This window comes from Leucopleurus acutus (assembly GCF_964270905.1).
Source record: "Leucopleurus acutus genome assembly, chromosome: 12".
Lineage (NCBI taxonomy): Eukaryota > Metazoa > Chordata > Mammalia > Artiodactyla > Delphinidae > Leucopleurus > Leucopleurus acutus.
In genome coordinates this window covers 64,886,346-64,912,048 of record NC_139154.1, presented here as the reverse complement: position 1 = coordinate 64,912,048, position 25,703 = coordinate 64,886,346, and the positions used below count along the sequence as shown (strand labels likewise).

Sequence of the window (25,703 nt, the reverse complement as noted above, 5' to 3'; positions counted from 1 at the left end):
GCCACTCTAGGGATGCTTTTGGGTACTCAGAGAAGAAACTTTCCAATCAGTCCTGGCAAAAGCCCTGATCCTGCACTCGACAATCCCCCACTCCAATCCCCCGCCCCGTATTTATGAACATGTCCTGGATGGAGATCAAGCTCTCTTGGCCTGGGATATATTGTTGCTCTGCCTACTGGCTTTGAAACGGGAACTGTAAACACGCCTAATAGATGCCTCTCAAATCACGATGAGGTCACCCACCTTCTCTTACCATTCAACAATTTCAGGTTTCCTAATGCAGGATCTTATCACCCCAAATTCCCAGGCACATACTGGCATAGCTCTAGGGCCATAAAAGGTGAGAAGAGAATTTTGAGATGGAACTAAGAGAGAAACATTCTCTGGAAAAACACACTGTAGATCTATAGAATCCATTCATTCATTCCACACAGATATATGAATTACTACTATGTGCCAGGAGTTTTTGCTGAGGACGCAGCTGTGAACGAAACAGAAACACATCCCTCCCCTAACACATTAAGCAGAGCCTGCTAGCAGTCTTTGCAGCTGGGTGATGGGCACATGGGGATTCCACTTGTCTCGCTACTTTTGTACATGCTTGAAATTTTCCATAATAAAAAGGTAAAAATATAAGTCTCAAACACATGATGCTGAGTGAAAGAAGCCAGACACAAAAGAGTGCATACAACATGACTCCATATACGTGAAACTCTAGGAAACAGAAATCTCCTTTCCAGGGACAGAAAGCAGATCAGGGGCTGCCGGGGGGCAGAGGCACCTGGGAACTGCCTGGCTATAGAGATGTTCTTTTTTTTTTTTAAGAAGATGTTGGGGGTAGGAGTTTATTAATTAATTAATTTATTTTTGCTGTGTTGGGTCTTCGTTTCTGTGCGAGGGCTTTCTCTAGTTGTGGCAAGCAGGGGCCACTCTTCATCGCGGTGCGCGGGCCTCTCACTATGGCGGCCTCTCTTGGTGCGGAGCACAGGCTCCAGACGTGCAGGCTCAGTAGTTGTGGCTCACGGGCCCCGTTGCTCCGTGGCATGTGGGATCCTCCCGGACCAGGGCTCGAACCCGTGTCCCCTGCATTAGCAGGCAGATTCTCAACCACTGCGCCACCAGGGAAGCCCTAGAGATGTTCTTTACATTCATGAGCCGGTGGTTACATAGGTTTGTTAAAATGCATCAAAATGGACACCTTAGGGCTTCCCTGGTGGCGCAGTGGTTGAGAGTCCGCCTGCCGATGCAGGGGACACGGGTTCGTGCCCCGGTCCGGGAAGATCCCACATGCCGCGGAGCGGCTGGGCCCGTGAGCCATGGCTGCTGAGCCTGCGCGTCCAGAGCCTGTGCTCCGCAATGGGAGAGGCCACAACAGTGAGAGGCCCGCGTACCTCAAAATAAATTTAAAAAAATGGACACTTTAAACAGGTAACTTTTCAGCTCTGTAAATGTTATTATAATAAAGTTGATTCAAAACCTGCAAACATCCCCGCCCTCATGGAGCACGTTTACACAGAGTGCCTGGGGCTGGGAGAAACCTTAGGGACAATGCAAGTCCCTCACTTTACAGGAAAGGAGCAGAGAGATTCAGTGCCTTGTTCAGGGTTTCACAGGCTCTCACAGCAGGGACCTGGACCCAGCCCCGTCCAGTGTTTTCCTCTTAGCTCACTGCCTGTGATACAGAGTCGGGGCTAAGTTCTGAAAGCTCCTGTTTTGGGGTGAGGGTATTCTGGATCATTCAGTGGAACACCCACATCCTAGGTACCTGGGTACCTGTAGCCTGAATCTGCCACACCTCCCCAGGAGGACCATCAATCCTGTCGTTTCCAACACTAGGGGAGGCACCAGTTGCTTGCGGGGAGAAGGAAGGAGCGGCTGAAGCTCCCAGTCAAGGTCTGGTTTATTTTCTAAGTCATCTCAGCTGACAATCCCCACTCCAGTCTTATCTGCCCATCTCCCTACTTCAGGCAATGATCTTATTTCACTGTCCCCATCATTCTGGACCCTCCTCCACACCTAGCTGGGCTCACACACCTGAAATACTCCACTGACATCCAAGCTCTGTGCTCAAGAAAACCCCTTTGGGGGTAGAGTAGGTCTCAGAAAGGAGGGACCCGAATAACATGCAGGCTCAAAAAGATGCAGGCCTGTGAGCCAGGTCTTCTCTCTTTGAAGAGACGGAGGTTGATGAACAACCTTAACGAAGCTTCACTAACCCAATGTGTGTTTGCTAGACCCTGGAACTCTAGAATAACGTCTGAGCGTCAAGCTGAGGCCAAGTCCAATTCTGTTATCACCCCTTATCCCAGCACCAACAATGGGGAGTAAACAGGGCGCTGATCCCCTGAGATGCAAAACTGGGTTTCCAAGAGCTTCCCTCCGCTATGACAGATGCAGCCCTGGAGTTTCAAGGTCCTGGACTTGTAGGCTGGTGTGGACGGGGGAACCCTGTCAGGTGGCAAAATGTCCCTTGGTGCCTACACCCTTCAGAGCGCAAATGCTGGCTTGAGGGCTGGAGGACGCAGCCCCTCCATGGGAAAAGCGTGAGATTCTATCTGCTTTTACTTTGACTCCCATTATCCAGCCTCTGACGGCTATGCCCCCCCGCCCCCCGGCTGCAGGACCACCCTGTAGCCTTCTCTGCAGAGACAGGCAGGAGGGCACTGCTCATCCAGCTACGTGGCCCTTCTGGACAAGATCTTCTATGAGACCTCGGGTGGGAAGTGGGTCCTGTGACCCACAGAGGCCTGACTGGGGAGGCCATCTTCTTCGTGCCATCTCTCCCGTTCCGTCCTCTAACCTCGACAGGCAAGCCTCAAGACTCCCCACCCAAAGTCAGATCCTGAATTTTATCCCATTGCCTGGTATTCTTCAAGTACTTCGTGTTCAGTATCTCCTCCTGCCATCTAAGCTCCTCACGTCACGCGGTGACTTGAACGTGTTTGTGTTCGTAGGGGATTCTTTTCTTCTATGTTTACCTCCCCCTCCAGGCCTTCCCAGAAGGCACAGAGCACATGCTCACTAAATACCCATTAAGAAGAGCTGATCTGAATCCTGCCTTTCCCTTTTCCCTTTCATGCCTTGTCCCGTGTAGTTCTCTCTTCCTAACCCTTCCTGGCTTTCTCTGCCAAGATCCGGCCACCCTCGAGAACCTTCTCCGATGGCCCCTGCTCTCCCCACTTTCCATCAGGCACAGCCTAGTGGGTCCCATGCTCCCAGGTAGGATGTGTGTGTTACCTTAAGTGTTCATGGGGCAGGGAGGAGATTAAATTCCATCTACACTAGTTTGGTGAATCCATGAAGGCGAATCCCAACCTCACAGCTATTAAGTCGTAAATAAAAACTTTGGAGCTTATGGAAATGCCCAGCCTAGGGCTCAGATCCCTCCCCTGGGGTGGGTGCTGGGAGGAGCAAAGTAAAGCACAGGTGGGCCCTCCAGCCCTCGGCCACAGAGACGCTCCGCAGTCAGAATTCCCCGATGGAGTAAGCTCCTGTGTAGAGTCAAGGACGCCCCACTGAGGCTGCTTGGCTTAGAAATACCTGGGAAGCTGTGACTGCTACCATTTCAGGGCTGGGGCACAGAGTCACACAGCCCTGCTCAGCAAAAACACTGCCGAGACCAAAGGCAAGGAGAGTAAAGCTGGCGAGCAAGTTCACAGAATAAAAGTTGGGGAACCTTGGGGGTCTTCCAAGGGGCAAAGGACTGGGAATATTGGCATCTGGGGTGAGTACCTGTCTTGCAGCACCCCCTTTCTAGTACTCTCCCAGCTCAGACCAGTGGCTGTGCCACAATTACGCCCAGGAGGCTCTCGGGCAGCGTCTGAACTGTGTTCTCTGCCCGTCTCTGCCTTTCTGCCCTGTAATGGATGGCTGTTGCCCTGAGCACAGGGTGTCATCCCTCATCCTGACCCCTCCACCCCTTTGGCACAGAAATACTGTCCAGACCGGCCTCCCTCAGCTTAGACCCCCACTGTCTCCGTCACTGACAGCATCAGCGCCATCCCCTGCACTCTCCTAAGCATCTCACATCATTAGCTTTTCCTCTCCTCACAGCAATCCAGTGTGGTAGATTTTATCATCCCCATTCTATGGATCAGCAGACTGAGGCTCAGAGAGATGAGGCGACTTTCCCAAGATCCTACAGCCACAATCAGAACCTGGCTGCATCTGATGCCACACCCCAGCCTCCAAATACCATGCCACCTCCTGCAATCCTTAACTCTTGATTCTTGGAGTCTGGGGATAAGAGGGAGAGGGGCTTTAACAGGCTGGGTTGGGGGTGATGAATGGAGAGACAGGAACTAAAATTTATTGAGAATCTGTAGTACGCAAAACATCTGAGGTTTGTAAACTAACCCTGTGGTAATTCTGTGAGCGGGTATCCTCAATCCCATTTTACACATAAGGAGGTCGCGGCTCTAGGAGGCTGGAAGTGAATTCCCAGGTTCACACGACTATCCTGGGACAGCAGTTTTATTCCTACCCAGGCCTCTCTGGGGTGAAAGCAAGTGCCCTGTCCACTTTTCCATACCATCACCTGGGCCAACTACTAAAAACAGGTTCCTGGACTTCTCCCATGCCCTCCAGCCCCGGGCCAGCATCCTGGCTCTCGGCGGGACCCTGCAGCCTCTCGGAGGCTAAGGGCTCTCACTCTGGCACGGACACAGGCCAGCGGGATGTCCTTACATGTCTGCAGGGACCGACTGGGCCTCATTCCTGCTCTGCCAGGTGGAAGATGAGGACAGCCTCTCATGGTCCCCGGGGCTCTGTCTTCATGGTTCACGCTTTCAGGAGGTCCCTTGGCCAGCGGGCTGGCTTTAGGGGAAGGGGCTGCCTGTTCAGCAGGGCTCCTCCTCCGGCCGCTGAGTTGGTGAGGGTGTGAGGGTCTCAGGCCCACTTCCCAGTTTTCTCTCAGCACAGCCCAGTCATGCAGGAGCATGCAGGAAAGGCCTCCCTTGGGGGTCCCGCCATGCAGTGTGGATGGCTGGATGGAACAGATCATGAGGTTGAAAGGGGCCTCCGTGTTACCCGGCCTGAGGGCTCACCTACCTGGAAAGACTCCCCACTCTGGAGGCCTTACCTTAAAGAGGGACTTTCACACTGAAGCAAACTTGAAAAGAGAGAACACGTACACAAAGAGAAGTTTACTTGGCTGGCATTTCCCTCATTGGCTTTGGCTTTCACTGAGGACAGCTAGGCTGCTGGGGAGGCAGACCTCTCCCTCCTCTGCTGGCTTCCCCCCCATTCCAGCGCCGAAGCCCCAGGAGCCATAGTCTCAGAGCCTAATGCGTTTGGGGCGGGGGAGGTGTGTGCAGGAGAGAAGCCAGGAGGGAGCAAAATACCTCCAAGATCTACAAGGTTGGATGATGCCCTTCAACCATACCGAACACATCACTTCTCTCCCCTACAGGCCCCAAGGAAGGCAAGCCCATGGTAACACAAAAGCTAAGTGGGCTCCTTTTAACGGCAGCACATGATGCCGCCATTTTGGAAGCAAATCCCCAGTGGGATGGACCAGTGAATTCTACGCCTGGCGACTTTTTCCAGCATCAAAGGCCGTGGAGCCAGCCTCGCTGGCTTTTCTATTCCCCCACCTGTCCACTGCTGTATGCCCTGCTCTGAAGCCAGCCACCCCCAGAAAACGGATTTGAGCGCACGACGGCACCAGGTCTCTGGTTTGGTGTTGAGAGCACACTGCTTGTGCAACTTCAGTAGAGTATGTGGGTGGATCAAGGGTGGATGGGAGGAGCATAAAAAGGAAAGTGGAGGAGGGAGAATACACAAGATAAGACAGCTGGGAGGAAAGATGAGAAGGAAATCTCCACGCAGAAGCAAAAGCCACTGAAAAATGTCCTGGAGTGGGGTTAGTGCAAAGGGATGAAAAGCTGTAGGCAGGAAACCCAGTGGAATACTGACAGCTGGCGAGTCAGGGCAGTGGTTAGATACGGAGGCTCAGGCGCCAGGGAGCAGAAGTCTCAGCTCAGCAAACATCTCAAGAAGGCAAAGGCCTGGAGGGGACAGCAGCCAACTGAAGTACGGGATGGAACCTGCCCAGAGGCCAAATTCCAGCTACGGATCTGGACAGTGTCCTGGGTGATATCTTCAGAGGGGCGAGGCTTCCTGCAGAGGGGATGGAAACCAGGCCTGGGAGCTCTTCTCCCGCCATATCCTCAGCCCCTGTGGGGGTGATCCAGGGACCCCCGCCTCCAGCTGAGCCAACCTGGGCAGAGTGCAGGCCTGCTGTGCCCACCAGCTGTGGAGGGGCTCCGTCTGTGCGGGGGAGTGGGGACGGTCAGGAGCTGTGGAAAATAGGCCACTACGTCTTGTCTCTTCGTAACTCCTAGACTGGATGACATGACCTCACCCAGTCTCCCCCCAGCCAGAGAAAACCAACTCCTTCCGGAATCAGACAGGCAGGATGCCCCCCAGGGTGCTCAGATCCAGTAGGGCCAGCTGAGGAGTGGAGAGCAGCTACTCAGAAGGATCCTGGGCACTAGTGGTATCCTGGTGTGACGTCAGCGGGGCATGGGTAGGAAGCAAGACAAGCCCTGGAGTTCCCTCACGAGCCCCAGGACCTCGACCGAGCGCCCTGGGGCTCTTCAGCCCCATGAGATAGGGGAGTCTGTGCATCGCTTTCCTTGCTGCTAAAACTCATGCCCAGTGTCTTCTCCAGGCCACCACCAAGGTGCATGGCTGGAGATGCCTGCTCATAGACTTGTCCCCTTCCTTCTCACAGTGGCTTCCTTTAACTCGGAGTCTGTCCCTAAGATCTAAGAAACTCACACCATCCCTGGCTGCTTGTGACCCACCATCTTGGCCACTTGTTCCCAATGTCAGGCTCCAGACCAGTTTTCTCTCCTCCCTCCGACAAAACCTTTCTTCTGCTGCTCTCCTCGGAAGGCATCTGATGTGTCCTCAAGTTATGTGATACCTGAAGCCCACGGGAAGCCTGTCCTGTGTTGGAACTCCCTGCCCCGTGAACAGAAGATGACTTCTGTGGAGACATACCTCAGCTTCCCAGTGTCTCTCCAATGATCTCTTGTGTGTGGCCATCTATTCTGTCTGGGGGTGAGGCTGACCCTGCTTTTGGAGCACAGAGCCATGCTCACCCCTGGCATCTGAGCCAGGCAGTCCCACACCCCCGTGGTGAGGCCTGAGATGGTTAGAGGGGGTGATGGCTCATAAACACCTGTGTGAGTTTTCACATGGGCCTTACGGGGCTTTTAGAGATGAGAAACACAGTATGTCCGCCACTGCAGTGGGCTTTAATTCAACTTAAAATCTGTTTCTGTTGTACACAAGCCCACAGATGGCTCAGGGTGGTGTCACGAACATGTTTCAGAAACGCGTTTCCATTTAAGGGTCAGATTTGGGACACCTTTCCAACCTGCTGACTAGATGAACACTATTCTTTTCTTTTCCGATTTTAGTATTTCTCTGGAGAGAAATCTCTAGTCCCAAGGATATAGCTGTGATCAGAGATCTAAATAACCTGAATACTTCTTGAATGACCTATAGCCGAGAACTCAGTATGGATTACTCAGCTCCAAATGTGACCAGAAACACCTCTTGTACACACACATAACACAAAGTTTCCCTTCTTACCCTTCCTTTGGATGTTCTAATTCTCTCCTCCAAACTGAATTCACACCAACCAAATAAACGCCCTCTCCCCTGACCCCCAGCAGTGCTGAGGATGACTCTGGGGGTCTGTGGGGGGTGAGGAGGAACATGCACAGAGGATGATTTCCAAGGCAATGATGAACTCAGTCTTTAGGAATGCTAAGACAGTTCTGAACTCGGTGGGAGCTCCTGGACGGCCCCTGGAAGCCTGCTTGAGCCCCTCAGCGAAGGAAGCCAGCAGAGTCCTGCCCTCTGGCCCCAGGCTGGGGACCCGGGGGGAGGCCCTGGGAAGGGAAGCACAGGGCCCTTGTGCTCTAGGTAGAGAGGTAGTCCCACCTGACCCACAGGATGGGCTTCTACTGCTGGTTCCTGGGGGGCCGTCACCCCGACTGCAGGAGCACCTGCACCCCTGGCCAGGGGCAGCTCTAGGATAGCGGACTGGGTCACCTGCTCGGCCTCCCGGTTCATGCTTCATTCCTCCCCCTTCCTCTGTCTGGTTCCTTGCCCACCCTGCAGGTCCACAGACATCTCACACTTGTCCTTCCTGCCCTCCCCTTACTCCAGGGAAGCCAGGGACTGCTCAAAGTGTCGCTCCGCTCGGGTCTGCATTTTCACTGGGCTCAGAGTTCAGACTGGAGGGTGGAAGCCCCGCTGAGGAGCCCCTGGCATTGCTAGGGCTTTGGGAAGAGCTCCTGGAGACCAGAGCTACTCGGGTCTGTGGCCATCTCAGAGGAATCACCTGCACTGGATCTGAGTGATGATCTGCCACTATTCTACCCCAGTGAGAGACCCTCCTCTGCGAATCCATCCTTTAGAGCTTCCTTGCGCCTTTTATCACAAAGAGCTTCCCGAATTCCTTGCTTCCCTGTGGCCTCTCAGCAAAGTCTGCCTCTGCCCCACCCAGGCCCCCTCTTCCCTTCACACACTTTGCTGATGGTCCCCTGGCACTTGTCCCCTCCAGGCTGCATCCCCGGGAGAAAGCTGCGCCTCAAGTCCTCCCCCTCCCCCCCCACAAGGCTAGTGTCCAGTCCTTTTGTTGAGCTGGTGTCTAGACTGGAGTCCAAGTCATCTTGCAGACCTGCACTGGCCGATTGGTCCCTGCTCTCGTCCCAGGTTCCTGCTTGTTGGGCCTGGATTCCTTACTCAGTTCTACGTCTCAATTTTCTTTGGGTTGATTAAGTTAGATTGAACCTAAAATAACATCTCACCCTCAGATCTGAGTCTTTGGTTTCTCCTCCTCTGCCTGGCCTCTGGTCTCCTGCTTCCCCTCACTTTGTCTGGGGAACCTTGTCAGCTCATCTTGTCCTTAAAGGCCACCTTCAGAGACCCTCGGGATGGGGTGGGGCGGCCTTCAGGCAGGCTGGTACACGCGGTGAGCCCTGTCCCGAGCCCACAGCACGGGCTTTTGGCACGACAGGCCCCAGAACTGTGGGTGATGCTAGCAAAGAAAGAAGGTAAAGCTGAACTTAGCCTGCTCCAGGCTGTGTGCCAGCCAGTGAAAATCATGAGCACCCAAGAAGGAAGCCGACGAGGAATGGAGACAGGACCGCGTGTCCAGGGCCCGTTCACCTGCCATGCTCGCATCTGGCTGAGGCCTGGACCACACCCTTCAGCTGCGAGCTACCCCCGACATGAAACATTTCTGAGAAGCACTGCACTCTCAACCACTGCCCCCCAGAAAATGTCTTGGAATACAGTAGATTTCCTCTCTGATGATTCCCTAAGCACAGGAGGGTCTTTTCTGTACTTGGAAGTGAGGAAGAAGGGGTCCTCTGACAGAATGTGGGGTGATTGAGGGCCGAATGGATAATCTCTTCCCTGCCCGAGACCCCAGCCCCACGACTCTGGGGCTCTGCCCTATAACTTCCTATGTTACACACCCTCCCTTGCCCCCAGGACGCTACCCAGCTGGCTACCCAAAGTTTCAGTCTAAATGACTGCCTCCTTGGCTAGGATCCAACAGAGATAAGAATTTCCCCCCCTCACACACAAACACACACATGCACACGCATGCACACCCACACCCACTCTCTCTCTCTCTCTAAGTTTAAGGAGAGCACCGCCGGCCCTCTCCCCTTCCAGCAGAAGGTCACTGCCACAACACGGTCTCTGAGTTAAGCCCGGAATTGACAGGCCTATTCCTTTTTCCAACCTCTGAGCTTCAAACACCCTTTATTGCACCCTCCTCCGACTGGCATGAGCACAACAGGCCCAAGAACCTGGAAGGAGTGTGTGCTGAGGCTGGAGTGAAGGCCGAAGGGAGAGTGGATCAGAGAGAGCAGAGATGTGGCCTAAAGAAACAGCGTCTTATAGAGCCAGCACCCATGGGCAGTCCGGGGGACAGTCTTACGCAAATGGCCATCCCTGAGCCTCAGCTTCACGCTCTGTGCTCGCTCCACAGAATGACTGCAACCATTAGTTACTTAACATTTTTCTTTAAATTGACTCATTTAAAAAAAAAAGCTTATCTATAAGGAAACCTTATATTGCTACCACACATGGAAAACCAGTATCATCTATAATTTTTGATCAAGATAAATAAAATTTGATTAAGCTACAAAAGGTTCTTCTGTGTCCCATATAAATCATCACCTTGGTTACCGCTACCGGTTACGTGTTTTCGACAGTAAACTCCCAGGCCCGAGGAGACTCTCTTTTAGGGGGCCTCTTGGCGACCTCCTGCCCTTGTCATCTTGGCTGTAAAATGTGCCCGGACCCCCGCCTCTGCGCATGGGAGCCAGGCCCGCCCGCGCCGCGGAACGAGCTCACGGCCTACTTACAATTCGAGGTTTGAAGGGTGGCTTGATCTTCTTCTGCTCCAGGAGCAGCCAGTCGATCTCCTTGAAGAACGGGTGCTGCTTGATGGCATCCTCGCCGTTCTGCGCCGCCACACAGCCCAGGCGCTTGTGAGGGTTCTTGGTCATGAACTGCGGGGATGAGGAGAGAGATGGAATCAGTGACAAAGGCCCGGCAGGCACAGGCTGTGAGGGGAAGACGGAACTCAGCCAAGGCAGCATCTTTAGCGTCACCTCCCAAGCCCACTTTCTACATTTTCGGGGGCTCTGCCCCTCAGGGTGCTCTTTAATTCTTACACAGAACTTACTGTGCGCCAGCCACCGTGCTACACGTAGTATTACATATACACGCATTGATTCATTTCATCCAGCGTGACCCTCTGAGGTACTATCATGATCCCTACTTTATAAGTGAGGTAGTTGGGGCACAGAGAAGTTAATTAACTTGGCCAAGGTCAAACAGCCAGCAAGGTTATCAAGTCAGGATTAGGAGCTCAGACTCTCTGACCCTCTGATTCCCACTCAGATTCTCAAGTCTTCTCATCAGGGAGACTGAGGTCTGATAAACTCATACTGAGAGGTCAGCAGTCCTTTTTGAGGGAAGGAAGGAAGACTAGATATTCATGTAAAGGTCAATTATCAAAGGCACCTCCTCCTCTTTCCTTTTCCTGGACCCAGGCCCTCCTACTTTTTTAAAAAAAATTGACTTTGTAATCTCTAGCACAAACCCCCACATAGATTAACAGATAAAAAACAAGAAAAAGAAAGGCTTACTTCTTCTCAATGCCTGTCTGTAAAAAACACATTGATGCGTTTTGTACTTTTTGGTTGGTGTCTTGTGACCTCACACACTCAGGTGAAATGACTATTCCTGTTAAATGAGTCAGTCCTGAGGGCAAATGTTAATTTCACTGAGCAGACGTATAGTAACATAACCTTGAAACAAATCAGTGCTGGTAGGTGGAAATATTTCTGATAGCCACCCAGAATAAAGGTAGGGGTGTGTGTGTGCATGTGTGTCAGAGACTGAGTATTATATTTCATGGGGTGAAGGCTGAAAGTTTAGATTTAAACAAAGGAACCTAAGAGGACAAATTATAATCCAAAGGGATAAATCTATAATGACAGCATTTTAGGCTTCATCAGCAAGGGAGGTTCTCCTGGGCAGTAGGAGCCTCCTCCTGCCTCCTGCCTGGCACCCCTGAAAGGCAGGGGAGCCACGGACGAGAGAGTGAGGAGTTAGGAATGGTGCCAACACACTTCATCCTTCTAATCGAACAGCTGGCAGAGGTCACCCCTGCTTACCCACCCCTGATTCCTATCGCCCACAGGATAAAGTCCATACCCCTTAGTTTGGCACACACAAACTACTCAGTCTGTAGCCAGTCTCTCTTGCTCGCCTACTGCATCCTTTACTTGCCTGGTCCAAGGCCCCTCTCTAGCCTCTAACTATCCTCTAAGAAATAGTCAAAATGCTGCCTCCTCTGTGAAGCCTCCCCAGATTCACTCTGTGGACATCTAAGACACCATGCTACTCATTTATTTAAATTATAATTTGTCTAAACATCTCTTCTCCTTGGTGAGCTCTATGATATAGGAATCAGTTCTATCTTCCCAGCATCTGGCTCAGTGCCTGGCTCCCACTGTGCACTCAGTACTCTGAGATGAGTGAGCAGCGGGTTGAAGCCTGGGCCTCAGGGCACAGTGCTGAGGAAGGGAGGCAGCAGGAATGCCATTACTGTTGCACAGGTTGTGCACTGCATAACTCTCTGGTGCAAATGGCCTTCTGGAGAGTTCTGTGTGTAGGCAGCAGCCCTCAGAGACACAGATCAGTGGCCAGAGTCATGGAAAACCTGGCCTGGCCCTAGAATCAGATGACAATGTGAGGAAGTGAAGTGTTCCAAGGCCAAGGGAGTAGAAGACTTCTCCTTGCTCCCTCGGCTCTTCCTGTCCTCCCACTTCTGGGAGGGGAAGTATCAGGGCTACGGATAAACATACAGGTTTTAGCGTCTCGGGAAGCTGACCCCGAGCCACAGGCTCTTCTCTTTTCCCAGAGACTGCACCCTCACCAACCAGCTGACACAGGCGTGACCTCTTCTGAATCTCTATGCTAATGACATTTTGGACTGGACACTTCTCTGTTTGGGGGCTGTCCTGTGCAGTACAGGAAGTTTAGCAGCACCCCTGGGCTTTACCTCCTAGATGCCAATAGCACCCCTCCCCTCCACGTTGTAACAACTAAAACCATCTCCAGACGTTGCCAGATGTCTCTGGGGGATGATGGGGGACACAATCACCCCTAGCTGAAGACCACTGCTCTAGGTCATCCATAATGAAAGGGCCCACCTCGGGTGCCAGCAGGGGGCTCACAGGGAAATGCGTCAGGCTGGTGTTCAGGGCCCAGGGTGAGTGACCAGCTCTGCTGGGGGTGTTCTGGCCGCCTCAGGTGCTGCAGGTTTCTCCTTAGCCAGCACCTGGTATAGCGTCTGGCACATCCTAGATGCCCAATAAATACGTGTTGAATAAATGACTGAGTGAATGAGCAGACTCCGTTTGCTTCCTTCACTGCTCTTATCCCAATTGTGACCACACGTGGATGTGTTTTTTATTTATTGCCCACCTTCTCCTGCTAGACCACAATCTCCACAAGGCAGGGATGACGGCTGTTACACTCACCAGTGCTTACTCACATCTAGCACAATGCCCCGCACGCCGGAAACACTCAACAAACGGTCGTTCGTTGAATCAGTGAATGGGAGGGAGGGAGGGAGGGAAAGAGAAAGAGATGCAGAAGGGAGGAAAGAAATGAGGTGAGGGAAAGAAGGGAAGAGGAAGGCAAAAATGAACTGCAGAAAGAAGCAACATGTTCCGCTGTGGCACTTTCCAAAACATGATACATGTCCCCTGCCAGATGCCTGCGAAATGATTTTAGGTCATTTTTACCATTTTCATGGGATAATCTATGTTAATTAATTATGACAAGTGATACTCTTTCCATTTATGATAGCTATATAACATTTCTTTATAAAATACATATAATTAGGTAGATTTGGGGACTCGATTGAAAAAACAAAACTAAATCACGGTAGAGCGGGTATCTGGATGTGGCAAATTCCGTGACTGAGGCACGCCAACTCTGAACTGTGGGGCATTCTGATGGGCGAAAGGAGCCAGGACCGGAAGTCAAGATTCCTGGGCTGTCATGGCCTCAGTCCAGCGGGGTGACCGTTCCCAGGTAAGCTGGTCTGCTTACCTTCCGTGCACCTCAGCTCCCCCAGCATTCCAAGGGGGACAGGTAACTTCACTTACTTGCCACAGTACAAGTGTCTTACAATGCAGCAACGGGTATGCTGAGCACGTACTAAGCACTGTCACCTGTGAGGGACTATTTGCTGGCGGGGGGTGGGGGGGCAGTCTCTCTATTACATCTGGATCCAGCGTGGCCACAGGGATCTTGAGTGGACGCATCGTTTTTGATCAGCGATGCTGTCGCGGACACAGGTGCGCAATGCCTCCCTTCCCTCCCCCACTGCAGGCCCCGGAGGAAGACAGGCCATGGGTGCAGGTAAGGAAGGAGGGTCCAGCCCCCAGAGTGCAAGCCGCAGGGGTGACCCCAGTGGAGCAGGGGTTGGCTCTGACCCCTCTACAGCACTGGAGGACCCAGGTGCATGGAGCCTTCCTCGGGAAACACAGACATGGTGTCCCTTTCCCACAACAACAGTAATTTGTCCCAGACCCCATTTCTGGCAGGAGCGGGTGCAGTGGGCCTGAGCTCCCAGCAGTGACTGCTCTCCGCCCCTTCTGTTCAGCAGTGAGCAGAGGTGGGACAGAGAGAGAGAGAGAGAGAGAGAGAGAGAGAGAGAGAGAGAGAGAGAGAAAGGAGGAGTGGGCGGGGAGAGAGAGAGGTGGGAAAGCCAGGGGAACAGAAGGTGGGTGAGGGCCAGTGACTCACAGCTTTCAGGATGCTGACGGCCTCCTTGCTGAGCCAGACCGGGTAGAGCACGTCGTCATGGAGGATGGACTCAAACAGATCATCCTCGTTGTCGGCCTCGAAGGGGGGCTGACCAGCCATCATCTCGTACATCAGCACCCCCAGGGCCCACCAGTCCACCGAGGGGCCATACTCCAACTCCTGCAGGATCTGTTTGGGAGACGGGCAACGTCAGGGTCCACCGAAAGCTGCCCTCCGTGGCTACACCTGCGCCACCAGCGCTCGTGGGAAGACGCGCGTCTCTATTTCCAGCTTGCTCCTTTGTAGGGCGGAGCTGCCTTACATAAAATTAGGTTCTAAATCAGCAAGTTGAGTGAAAATTGAGTTTGGGAGGCACCATGTTGGGGGCCAGCTTTCAAAAACCAATACCCACAGTCTGTCTTCCAGGGGGAGCAGACTGCTTCTTTGCCTGAGCACCAGATGAAGTTCCTGACTTGAACTGAGGGCCATGTAAAAAGCTGTGCACAGGGCTTCCCTGGTGGCGCAGTGGTTGAGAGTCTGCCTGCCGATGCAGGGGACGAGGGTTCGTGCCCCGGTCTGGGAGGATCCCACATGCCGCGGAGCGGCTGGGCCCGTGATCCATGGCCGCTGAGCCTGCGCATCTGGAGCCTGTGCTCCGCAACGGGAGAGGCCACAACGGTGAGACGCCCGCGTACCGACAAAAAAAAAAAAAAAAAAAAAAAGCTGTGCACATTTTTGACACTAAAATTGGGGTGAGTGAGTGCGTGCAGCAAATTTGGGTCTCCCATTGCATGCTCAGCCCAGGGCACGGCTCACTGAGTGGAACGGTGAGCGGAATCTTAGTCCTCTTTAAATGGTGACAATGCTGAATTTAAGGAGGCCTGTGCTCTTGGAAAAGAAACTAGAGTTAATAAGTCTCCCCACCCATTTGTGTTCTAATCATACAGGACCACTGTGCTCTTGCATATTCTGAGAAAAGACCCATGACTTTCCTACAGCTCCTTGATGAATCCTTGTTTTCTTGCCTCTATAACGCCCCAGACCCCCTTCTTCTTCTTCTTCTTTTGTTTTTTTTTTTTTTGCAGTACGCGGGCCTCTCACTGTTGCGGCCTCTCCCGCTGCGGAGCACAGGCTCCGGACGCGCAGGCTCAGCGGCCATGGCTCACGGGCCCAGCCGCTCCGCGGCATGTGGGATCTTCCCGGACCGGGGCACGAACGCGTGTCCCCTGCATCGGCAGGCGGACTCTCAACCACTGCGCCACCAGGGAAGCCCCAGACCCGCTTCTTTTTATTTGAGGTGTTCCATAAACATTCTCCCTATTCCAAGATCTCAAATCAAATCCTCTCCTTGGTTGTCTGGTGCATTTTATCTTTGATGGTGGCCATTTTTCTTATCTACGTTCTCTGCCTCTCTTTTCTCTCTCTGACCAAGTGTGTGGAGTCAAAGTCACTTAGGTTACATGCACGTATGACAGGATGCTGAATACTCAACACCATGGGCTTCCTGCAGAACGGTGTGTAAGGACTGCAGTTTTACAAACAGAATCAGAATGTCAGTGCACAAGAGGAATTCTACTCTGAGTCAAGAAGCTGCAGAACTTTTTGAAAAGCAAGTAACTGCCCCATCCCAAGTTTTCTTCAGCACTGGCCATGTGCCGGAGGAGATGGAAGATCAACCAGGTTGCATCCAGTTTCACTCCAAGTCTGGCATTAGATTTCTGGGTGATCTCAAGCCAGTCACTTGACTTCCTCATGTATCAGATGAGGCTCAGATTCTCAGCTTAACCTCACAAGATTAATCAAGGTGGAAGATTTTGAAAACCTACTGCAAACTCCAAAGCTCTATATAATTACAAGGTGGTACCAAATCCAGTTTTTCTTCTATAAGGTTTGGTCTCCACGTTTATATAGAATGTAGCAGGTCACTGATGTGTGTTTGGCTCAGAGCAGAAATAATGCTCAGTCAGAGCAAGACCAGGCGTGGTACTGCCCAGAGACAGGCGGGTGGGCGGGAGGACATCTCTGGCCGCTCTCAGCGCTGTCATTCTATAAAGAACTCCAAAAGGTGAAGGCTGTGGAGAAGCACGGCTGGAGTGCAGGTACCCAAAGGGGGTGTATTTTGAGGACTCCCCCCCAAGTAGGCAAAGGCCATTCCAGCTTGCAGGACACCCCAGGCAGGTAACTTCTCAGGTAACTCGTTACAGAACAAGGCTCCAGCTCAGTTCTCAGGTTCTAAGATGGAAGAGGAGGCTGAACCCAAGTATCTAGACTGTCTGGGGTCTACTCAAAATGCCCTTCCAGAGGTTGTAGATTGCTTGGGATTAAATCAAAAGATGGGCAGAAGCATTCTGAAAACAGTAAAAACATGCACATTTTAGGACTCCTCAGAATTTAGAATGAGAAGGAATGTGAGCAAATGCAGCCAACTTTAAATTATTTGGGGCTGGTAAAGCCGCTTGGTTAGGGCCTTTGGTCTCAGCCCAGTGGTCAGCACAGGGTATCTGTAAGGTCAGAGCTACAGGCTCCACTGAGGAGCCAGTAACTCTGCTCTGTTCCAAAGGCAAAGGGAAAGCCAAAGCCCAAGACTCCCTCAACCTTGAAAGACCCAGCGGCCCAGCCTGGCTCACCGTGGTACCACCTTCAAGGTCTCCTCCAGAAGGCTTTCCCGGATTTCTCCAGCTTTTCTCCTCTCCTCTGACACCCCAAGACCCTTGCCCTAAGATCTGCCAGGCACTTTCCACATACTACCAGCAGCTGAGCTACTTTTTTCATGGTCAGCTGTCTCCCCAGGGCATCCATAAGCCACCAGAGGGTGGGGGCTCTATATTTTTCTGAACCTACCCCTGTGACCAGCCCAGTTCCAACACTCAGGGAGACTGGCTGCCAGGTGTGCCCACCGTGTGTATCTTCCTGGGCATGCCCCCTTCTCTCCTGGGCTCTGAGGGCCTTGGTGCTAAGGAAGCTGGGTTCTGTGCCTCCTCGGTGTGGTGGGGAGGTGGCCTCCAGGTGGCCCTGCGTGTGCTCAGACAGGATGGCGCTGGGGAAACCACAGAGCAGCCCTGCCCACCCTTCCTCAGGCCCCTCCAGAGCCTTCCTATTTTGGGTGGCATCTTTTCTAAAATTCCCCTTAGGCTTGGCCCTAATTATCTGTTTCCTAATCGCCTTGTCACGGATGGAGCTGGTGAGAAGGGCAAGGCTTCACATGCCATGGGAGGGCACCTGGTGCAGCAGCCAGCCCCTTGATGGGTCAGAGCTGGGGTAGAAGAGCGGGCACTGGGCCTGATGACGCCAGGCGCTACCCAGGGCTGGCCGCCATTTGACGGGGAGCGGGGGCTGGGCATGGAGAAAGGAGAGGGGCTGCCATGGAGGTCAGCCAAGGGCACGCCGTGGGAGGAACAGCCCCAGGGCAGAGCTAATGCCTCAGAACGCGTCTCTGGTTCCGGGGTTAGCCAGGTGTCTCACAACCCCTCCTATTTGAATACAGGCTTATGCTTTCTGAAGCATTTCCATGCTCTAATCTCATTAGATTCTCAAAATAGCTTGATGAGGTGGGTAGGGCAGGAATTATTTTCCCATTTGAAAGATGAGGAACCTGAGGGTCAAAAACGTTTTGCCACTTGGTCAGGCTCACATGCGGCATTAGTGGTTAAGTCGGGCCTGGAATCTCAGCTCTCAGGACCGTGCTTTCCCCACCGCACCGCACAACCCAACGACCACGGTGACTGTGACGGAGACACCACTGACCCAGCACTTCCCGTGGGCCAGGCCCTGTGCTGAATGCTTTAGCGGCGTGATTTCATTTAATCTTCCCGATGACCCTTCGATAAAGGTAGCGATGCCCTTATCAGCTGTAATTTGCCTACAGTAAGACCAGGGATTTCACTTCGCGTGGAGTGGCGATGCTGCAGCGTTGGCACAAGTGTGGAGCGGGAAGGAAGAGTGTCTGGGGCCCACTCTGAACAGAGGCCGGAGTTATTCATCGCGAGTTCACCGATGGGTTGCCTTTTGTGAAAGCTGTGTGGGTGTTCCGTTCATCATAAAGTGAATGTTTCTCTTGGGCCGGGTCCTTGACTAGTACACTGGGCTGCCACCCCTTTGACTCTGGCATCAATTCAGAGGGCCTAGGACCAAGCATTCTGATGATAAAGAGTGAACGAGGAAGGCGGTAGAAAAAGCACGTCTCAATCGAGAGCTCCTGCTTGCGATGATTTCTCCTTGGAGGTTACATTCCTAGTGTCCCTGCTAAGAGAACATACTAGTAGAGACAGACTGAAATCTCTATTCTTCAGATCTTTTAGAAGATGGAGGTTCCAGTGAGGATTTACCTATTACCATCCTTACTCTATGACCCTCCTCAGGCCTCCCCGTGTCTTGTCTGGGCTGTGGAAAGACTCTCAACCGTCCTTCCCTGACCCTCTGGCTTCTGATCTACACTGCTGTTGCCTGTCTTCTTTCTGGGACAGGTCTGATGATGACCCTCCTTCTGCTGGGAAACCCTAAGTGGGTCCACAGATCCTACAGAATAAAGGCCACTTTCCTTGGTCCTTTTTCTTAATCTTGTTCATTAAGAGCACTAAGAAATCCTCTCTTCTAGCCACACTATCTTCCTTTCTAAAAATGGCCAAGAATGTTCTCATCCCCTGGTCTTTGCTCATGTTGGAGTATCACAAGTTCTCATTCCTTTATTCATTCAACAAACCATTACTAAGAGACTGACTAGTGTGCTGGAGCTTGCGAGTACCCAGATTAGAAACATAGCCCTGCCTTAAAGGATTCAGAGCCCAGGAATACTGAGCCTCCTTGCCTGCCCCACGCCCACTCCAGTCCTTCCTGCTGTTTTTAGGAATGCTCCCCACTTCATACCACCAAAGGAAATCCTGCTGATTCTCTACAACTCAATTCATCCACCAGGTGCTCTAAGAAACCCCCCCCGATCCCTGAGGTTACCGTCTTGTGTTGTGTACCTATTTATTCTGCTTAATTCATTGTTTACTTATCCGTCACTCTCTTTAGACACAAAGTCATTTTAGGAGAGCCACCAGGGTCTTAGTCAATTCTTCATCCCCACATGGCTTTGTGTCTCGCAGGTGCTCAAACAATGCCCACTGGAAGGAAATGAAATCTGGCCGTGCTAACCCCTACCCACCATGGACAATGCTTAAAGGGGATTGGTACTTCCTTCTCATCTCACACGTGTCAGAACACTCAGGACCATTTTTATTAAGTATTTATGACAGACTGTGTCTTAAATCTGAATCATACCACACTAGATATCTCTCAGTCTAGGCAAGACTGACCCGCAGAAACTGAAGGCAAACAAACACTTTACGATGAACAAAACACCCAAGCAACTCCCATGAAAGGCAACCTATTGGCGAGGCTCACCACGAACATCTCTGATCTCTATTAAAATGAGGCCCAGGCGCTCTCGTCTTCTGGCTCAATCCTGTGTGCCCGCTATGCGGAATCACTGCTGCACTAGAAATGGCAACTACTTCTTGGTTTCACTGTAGGCCAATTATAGCTGATAAAGCTAATCACTGCCTTTATCAATGGCTCTCCTTTATTCTGGTTATTAAAAAAATGAAAGCAATCATACAAGTCAACAAACATCTCCTGGTCCTAGTTTCGCTGGTAGTTCTGGACTGGGGTGAGAGGATGCTCAGGGAGGGTCTGGCCAGCTTTGGGGAATGGCCTGCTACTCTCAGTTCACCATCATCTCCCCATCACCACCACTTCCTTATGCAGAAATCGGCAGGCCTTTTACCTTGCCTTTTCTCCCTCCTCCCCGGAATCCATTCTGGTTTTCCAGAGCCTTCCCCAGCACCGCTGGATGACCCTGGCCTATGGGGATGGACTCAGGCCTCAGCCCTGGCAACAGGCGGAGGCGGCCCTTTGTCCGTGGTCCTACCTCGGGAGCGATGTAGTCAGGAGTCCCGCAGAACGTGGTGGTCGTCACACCGTTCAGAATCCCTTCCTTGCACATTCCGAAGTCGGCCAGCTTGCAATGACCTTCTGCATCCAGAAGGATGTTGTCCAGTTTCAAATCCCTGTAAGATGGGCCAGAACCACATGGTTAATGCTTCACTCATCCCAATATGACCTTTCTGAGGTGGAGAGGTATGCACATCTCAGGGAAATCTGCTACAGAAAGGAAAGTCTTCAACGAGGCTTGATCTGCCAACAACCAACCCCAGTCCAGGGCTCCTGCCCACAATGGCCAACCCCCCAAAGTGCCCCCCATTCATTGCAGCCTGAGGGAGGAGCTTCTGTAACCTCAGGAATGTCTCCACACTGCTTTGGTTTAAAGAAGCCGGCAGGCACTTACGGAAGCCTTACTGCATGCTGAAATTCATATTATTCAGATCTTGATAAGAGAGAAAGAAGGAACTTAGGCCCCTCCCTTTATCAGTTAACCATGGGGATCAGGTGGTGGGACAAGACTGACACCCATTGGCACCAATGAAGCACATTGAACCACATAAGAACCAGGTGCTGCTTTACAGGACACGGACTATGTGAGCTGCTGTGTTCTGGGGGCAGCGGGGGAGGGAGACCATTGATGGCTGGCGCAGGCAGGGAGGGCTCCCAGGAAACTGACTCTCAAGAGAAGCTTGGCTAGGTGGTAAGGTTTGGACAGAGCATGAAGAGAAAAGGTGGGAGGGAGGGGAAGGCCATCACAGTACATGCAAAAGGCAGTGAAGAGACCAGAGAACTGAGTCCCAGTAAATGGTGAGGCAAGGCAGACATGTTGAAACCAAACCCGAAGAGCCCAGAACGCCAGGAAGGGGGGGGTCTGAAATTCATGCTGAGGGGCCGAGGGTAACTGAAGCCCCAGCCTGCACAAGCGCGCACGACGCATTTGCAAGATCAGTCTCTTAGGGGCAAGAAGGCCAAGCAGGGGAAGGGTCTGGGTGCAGGAAGGAAGGCCCATTGGTTGCAATAACCAGGTCCCATAGGGCTGGGTGGTTCTCAGGCCTCAGCCAGTGCAGCTTCCATATGGCCTATTTTACAGTTTGGGTTTCCCCTAAGATCTCGTATAGAATCTAGGGTTCTGGATAAGAATTCCCCTAGCAAGTCTGCAAATTCCAGACCTGTCCCATATAAAGATCTAGATGGAGGTCCTCACCCTGGGTCTCTCTCAGCAGTCACTCTGGGGTGCGGGGGCCTTGCAAAGAAGGCCGACTCCCCGGCACACAGAGCAAGAGGGGCCTTTCTCACAAGCCTGCTGGCGTCTGGACTTGAACTCCGGCCACCGTCAGGAATCCAGGCCCGAGTGCAAAGGTGGGGCAGGAAACACTCTAAGGCCAGCCTGTCTTGCACCCGTGGCCCCATTTCCTCATACAGCTGGGACTTCTTGAGAAAAGAGAAAGCACATAAAATGTGCTGCTCTAAGCAAATGCTTGCGGGCTACAGAAAGAAGAGTGCGCCCGAGCCCTTGGGACCAGGGCTCCCCGAGTCCCTACCCTGGCCACCGTGTGTGGTCAAGGCTCCGCTCTGGCTGGGGGAGGGGAGCAGTGAGGGGAGCATGACTCGGGTGCAGGCGGCCTGGGTTGCAATCACTACTGGGGTGTGTGGTCCTGGTGCAGTCACCTTGCTGGTCTGTAACCCCATGTGCTGGCGTGAAGGGTTACTGTGATGAGGTGCGTGAAAGTAGCCGGTCTTTGATACCCTAACACCCGCCTCCTTCACGAGGAAACTGAGAGGGAGCCGGGTTTCCTGCAAACGTTTGAGTGGCTGAGAGGCTGATCCACGGCCCTGCTGAGTTAGGGCCCCTTACACGCTCTCCAGTCTATAGAGTTGCCCTTCCAAGACCTACCCTTGCCCACCATGATCACCATGGCAACACCCACGCTAATAGTAACCACAACCTGCGGAAAGCACCTGGTAGTCTACAAACCACATTCGTATTCTGAACAACCCTGAGAGCGAGGAAGAGCACACTCTGCGCGACGGTGTCAGAAACAAGCACAGGGAGACTGGAAGAGGGCAAGTGACCTCCGTAAGGTGGCAGGGCGCTGGTGGGACTGTGACCTGAGCTCAGGTCCCTGGCTCTGAAGGCTGGCATCGCTGCCTCCGTGTACTACACTCCCCTACCTTCCTGCCTTCTCAGTGGTGGATGACTTTCAGTGCCAGTCACCAACCCCCAAAATATAAAGGACCCCGCATGCCATCGCTCAAGCACTCTCTTTTAAAGCCTTTGTTATGTCATAGGAAGGACTCGTTCTCATTTGTACGAATGGAATAGATTTCAGAAGATTCTGAGCCAACCCGAACCTTGCCCTTGTGCTGAAAATTGCGACTCAGTGTTTCCGGCCCATCAGGCTCAGCCTTTCCTTCTGCTCGGGGGGGCTCCTACTCAGAGCAAGAGAAGGTGGACCACCTAGTTTCTCCCCACCTCCTGCTCTTCTCTGCCTGCCCTGGCCCAGGTGCACACCATCCCTGGGCTCCCTGCCCCTCTGCTCCCTGGAGAGAGAAGTCACTCCTGCTGAAGGCCCAGGGCGGCCACCAGGGCCGAGCATGTTTTGCAGCAGCTGCCCCTCTGCTGTGGCGAAGGGAGGCCCCAGGCCAAAGCATTTCTTCCCACTGTCCTGTCGATGATGCCTGACATCTTCCTTGGAGTCCCCCTCCACTGCCTGTATTTATCTAAACTCCAACTCCCCATGGGAATCCAAGTCCCAAGGAAGAGTTAGTGATTTATGTTCCTTTCCTTTTGTAACAGGAAAGATTAGCACAGCTTGAAAGACCCCTGGGGGCCAGGAAGGCTGCTACTGGAACTTTATTTCTCTGGGCGTCTCAGTTTCATTTTAAAAAGAAAAATACTCATACCACAGAGACCAAATTTGTCTTGTCCCGGGCTCTAAGTGAGTTCCTGAGTGGGGTTTCAGGGGATGGGAGCGCTCAGGGAAGCCCAGGGCCATGCCTGCTCAGGTGGAGCATGAGAGAGGAGAGAGAATGCCCTTCCCTGCAAGGGAGAGGGGATGGAGCCTGCAGAAAGAAGGTGGTATCCCCGAAGTTCTGCTAGCGGCACAGCTGGCTGAGGGCGGTGGTCCCCTCATGATTTCCCTCCCCTTCTCCTACCAGCACTGCTGTGCCAAGACCCCTGCCTTTCTAGCTCCCATCCCTGCCCTAAGATTTCTCTACCTCTTGGCTTTTAGTGTTGTCTCTTCCCTAGGGGTCCCTAAGCCTCCCTGGGAAGCAGGGTCGGGAACAATCATTTCCCAGCCTTGCCTGCTCTGAAGCCCAGCCTGCAGGGCAGGGTGACTGGACTTTTCTTTTTGAGAGAAAGTTCCCCTGGCACTTGGGTCATGGTCGCGCACACAGTAGGTAGCTGTCAAACTCGTGGACCGACAGCTTTGCAAAGAGGGCCTCCTGCCTAGACGTCAATCCCTCTCTACTCAGTCCCCAAATACAAGGCCAGGGCACTTCTGAGGACTGGGACATCTTTTTAAGGAGTAGGGTGTTTTTCTTTTTTCTTTTTTTAAATAATGGAAACAAATACAGCAACATCCCTTTCCCTATGAGCCAATGTAACTAGCCTTTATTTATTAAGTTGATCTATTAATCGTTTTATTCAATCTTTTTCAATAGGTAATACATTCATGTGTTCATAAAGTCCGAAGTGTAAAGGACCTACAGGAAATATTCTCCCTCCTGCCTCTGTTCCCCAGACACCCCTTTCCCCTCTTGTGTATCCTCTTGGTCACACTTGATACGTAAAAAAGAAAATGTGAATACACATTCATTTCCTCCCGTTTAACTGAACGGGAGCTTGTTATGTGCACTCATTCATACCTTATATTTTCTACTTATATATTGGCTATATTGGAGATCTTTCTGTCTCGACACATGAAGACTCTCCTAATTCATTTTTATGGCTGTATGATACTCCACCGTATTTTGGGGGGGCCATTTAAGATGCTTCTAATATTGTGCTATTATAAATAGTGCTGCTGTGACTAAGTTTGTACATAATGACATCTTGTGCATATATGAAAGTAATTGTACACATATCCTAGAAATTTCTGAGTCAAATAGTAAAAAATGTGGATTTTGATGAATGTTGTCAAACTGCCCTCCTTAGAGGTTGAACAGTTTACATCTCCATAAGCATATATGATAGTCCCTGCTTGCTACCATGGTGTGTTACCAAGTGTCTGGTAGTCTGATAGGTAAAAATAGTATTTCAGTATATCCCTAGGTTTCTCTGTTAAGTTTGGGCATTTTTTCCTATATTTAAAAGTGATCTGTATTTTTTTTTTCTGTGAACTGTTACCTATTTTCCTTTGGTGGTGTTTGATTTTTATTGATTGTTAGGAGTTCTTTCTATATTAGGAAACAACCTTTGTGTGGGCTAAGAATTGCAAATACTTGTCTCAGCTTACTCTCTGACTTCTGACATTGCTTATGCTGGTTTCTGCCAGGCCAATCTTATTTCTTTTGATGTAACTGAATTGATGTTTAATTTTACGGCTTTTGGAGTTTATGTTTTCATTTGAAAGTCTTTGTTTTACCCATTTCAAAGTTATAAAAGCATTCTCCCAAGGTTTCTCACTAGTACCTTTAGGCTTTCATTTTATAAACGTTAAGTCTTTGATATAATTGGAATTTGTCCTGATAAAAGGTGTGAAGTATAGATCCAACTTTGTTTCTAGACTTCTAGTAAGCTGCCCCAATCCAATATGTTAAATACTTCATCTTTTCCTCATTGATTGAAATACCACCTTTAATAAATACTGGTATTAAATGTCCATATATATTTGGATTTATTTCTGTACCCTTCACTCTATAACATTGGTCTGTACCATACTTTTTAAATTATTGTAGGTTTAAAATATGTTTCAATAGCCAGCAGGACTGGTCCCCTTCTTCTTCTTTTTCAAAATTTCCTGGCTACTCTTGCATATTTATTTTTCCATACAAACTTTAGAATCATCTGTCTAGTTAAAAAAAAATTCCTAGTGATGTTTTTTATTGGAAACGTGTTTAAAGTTATAAATTAACTCAAGGAGAATTGATCTTTCTATGATGTTGAGTCTTCCTATTCAATAACACTGTTTGTTTTTCCATTTGTTCAAATCTTGCCTCTGTCCTATAGGAGCATTTTAAAGTTCTCTCCTGTAGATCTTGTAGTACACTTTTGTTATATTTCATGGCAGCCTGCCGGTTGTCCCAATATTCATTCTCACTTTCTCCTTAGTGAGAGAATGTTGGTTTCTTTTAAGCCATGCACATAGTGATGCAGCTATAAACTAGAATTCAAAGCCTTCTTTGGAGCTGGGCGTGGTTATGTGACTAAGTTCTAGCCAATCAGATGTGTCGAAGTCTCCTTG

The 25,703-nt window shown here is 51.3% G+C and overlaps 1 protein-coding gene across 2 annotated transcripts in view; it reads right to left on the bottom strand.

Annotated features, from left to right (window-relative positions):
* The window catches only part of PRKCE (protein kinase C epsilon), a 507,953-nt gene that overhangs the window by 14,609 nt on the left and 467,641 nt on the right, over nucleotides 1-25,703 (bottom strand). For both annotated transcript variants that reach the window (XM_082851881.1, XM_082851882.1), the window contains exons 12-14: nucleotides 20,282-20,420; nucleotides 14,371-14,559; nucleotides 10,404-10,550 (exon numbers count right to left, since the gene is read on the bottom strand). In XM_082851881.1, the coding sequence (XP_082708007.1) occupies nucleotides 10,404-10,550; nucleotides 14,371-14,559; nucleotides 20,282-20,420 (475 nt within the window). The remainder of the gene's footprint in view (nucleotides 1-10,403; nucleotides 10,551-14,370; nucleotides 14,560-20,281; nucleotides 20,421-25,703) is intronic.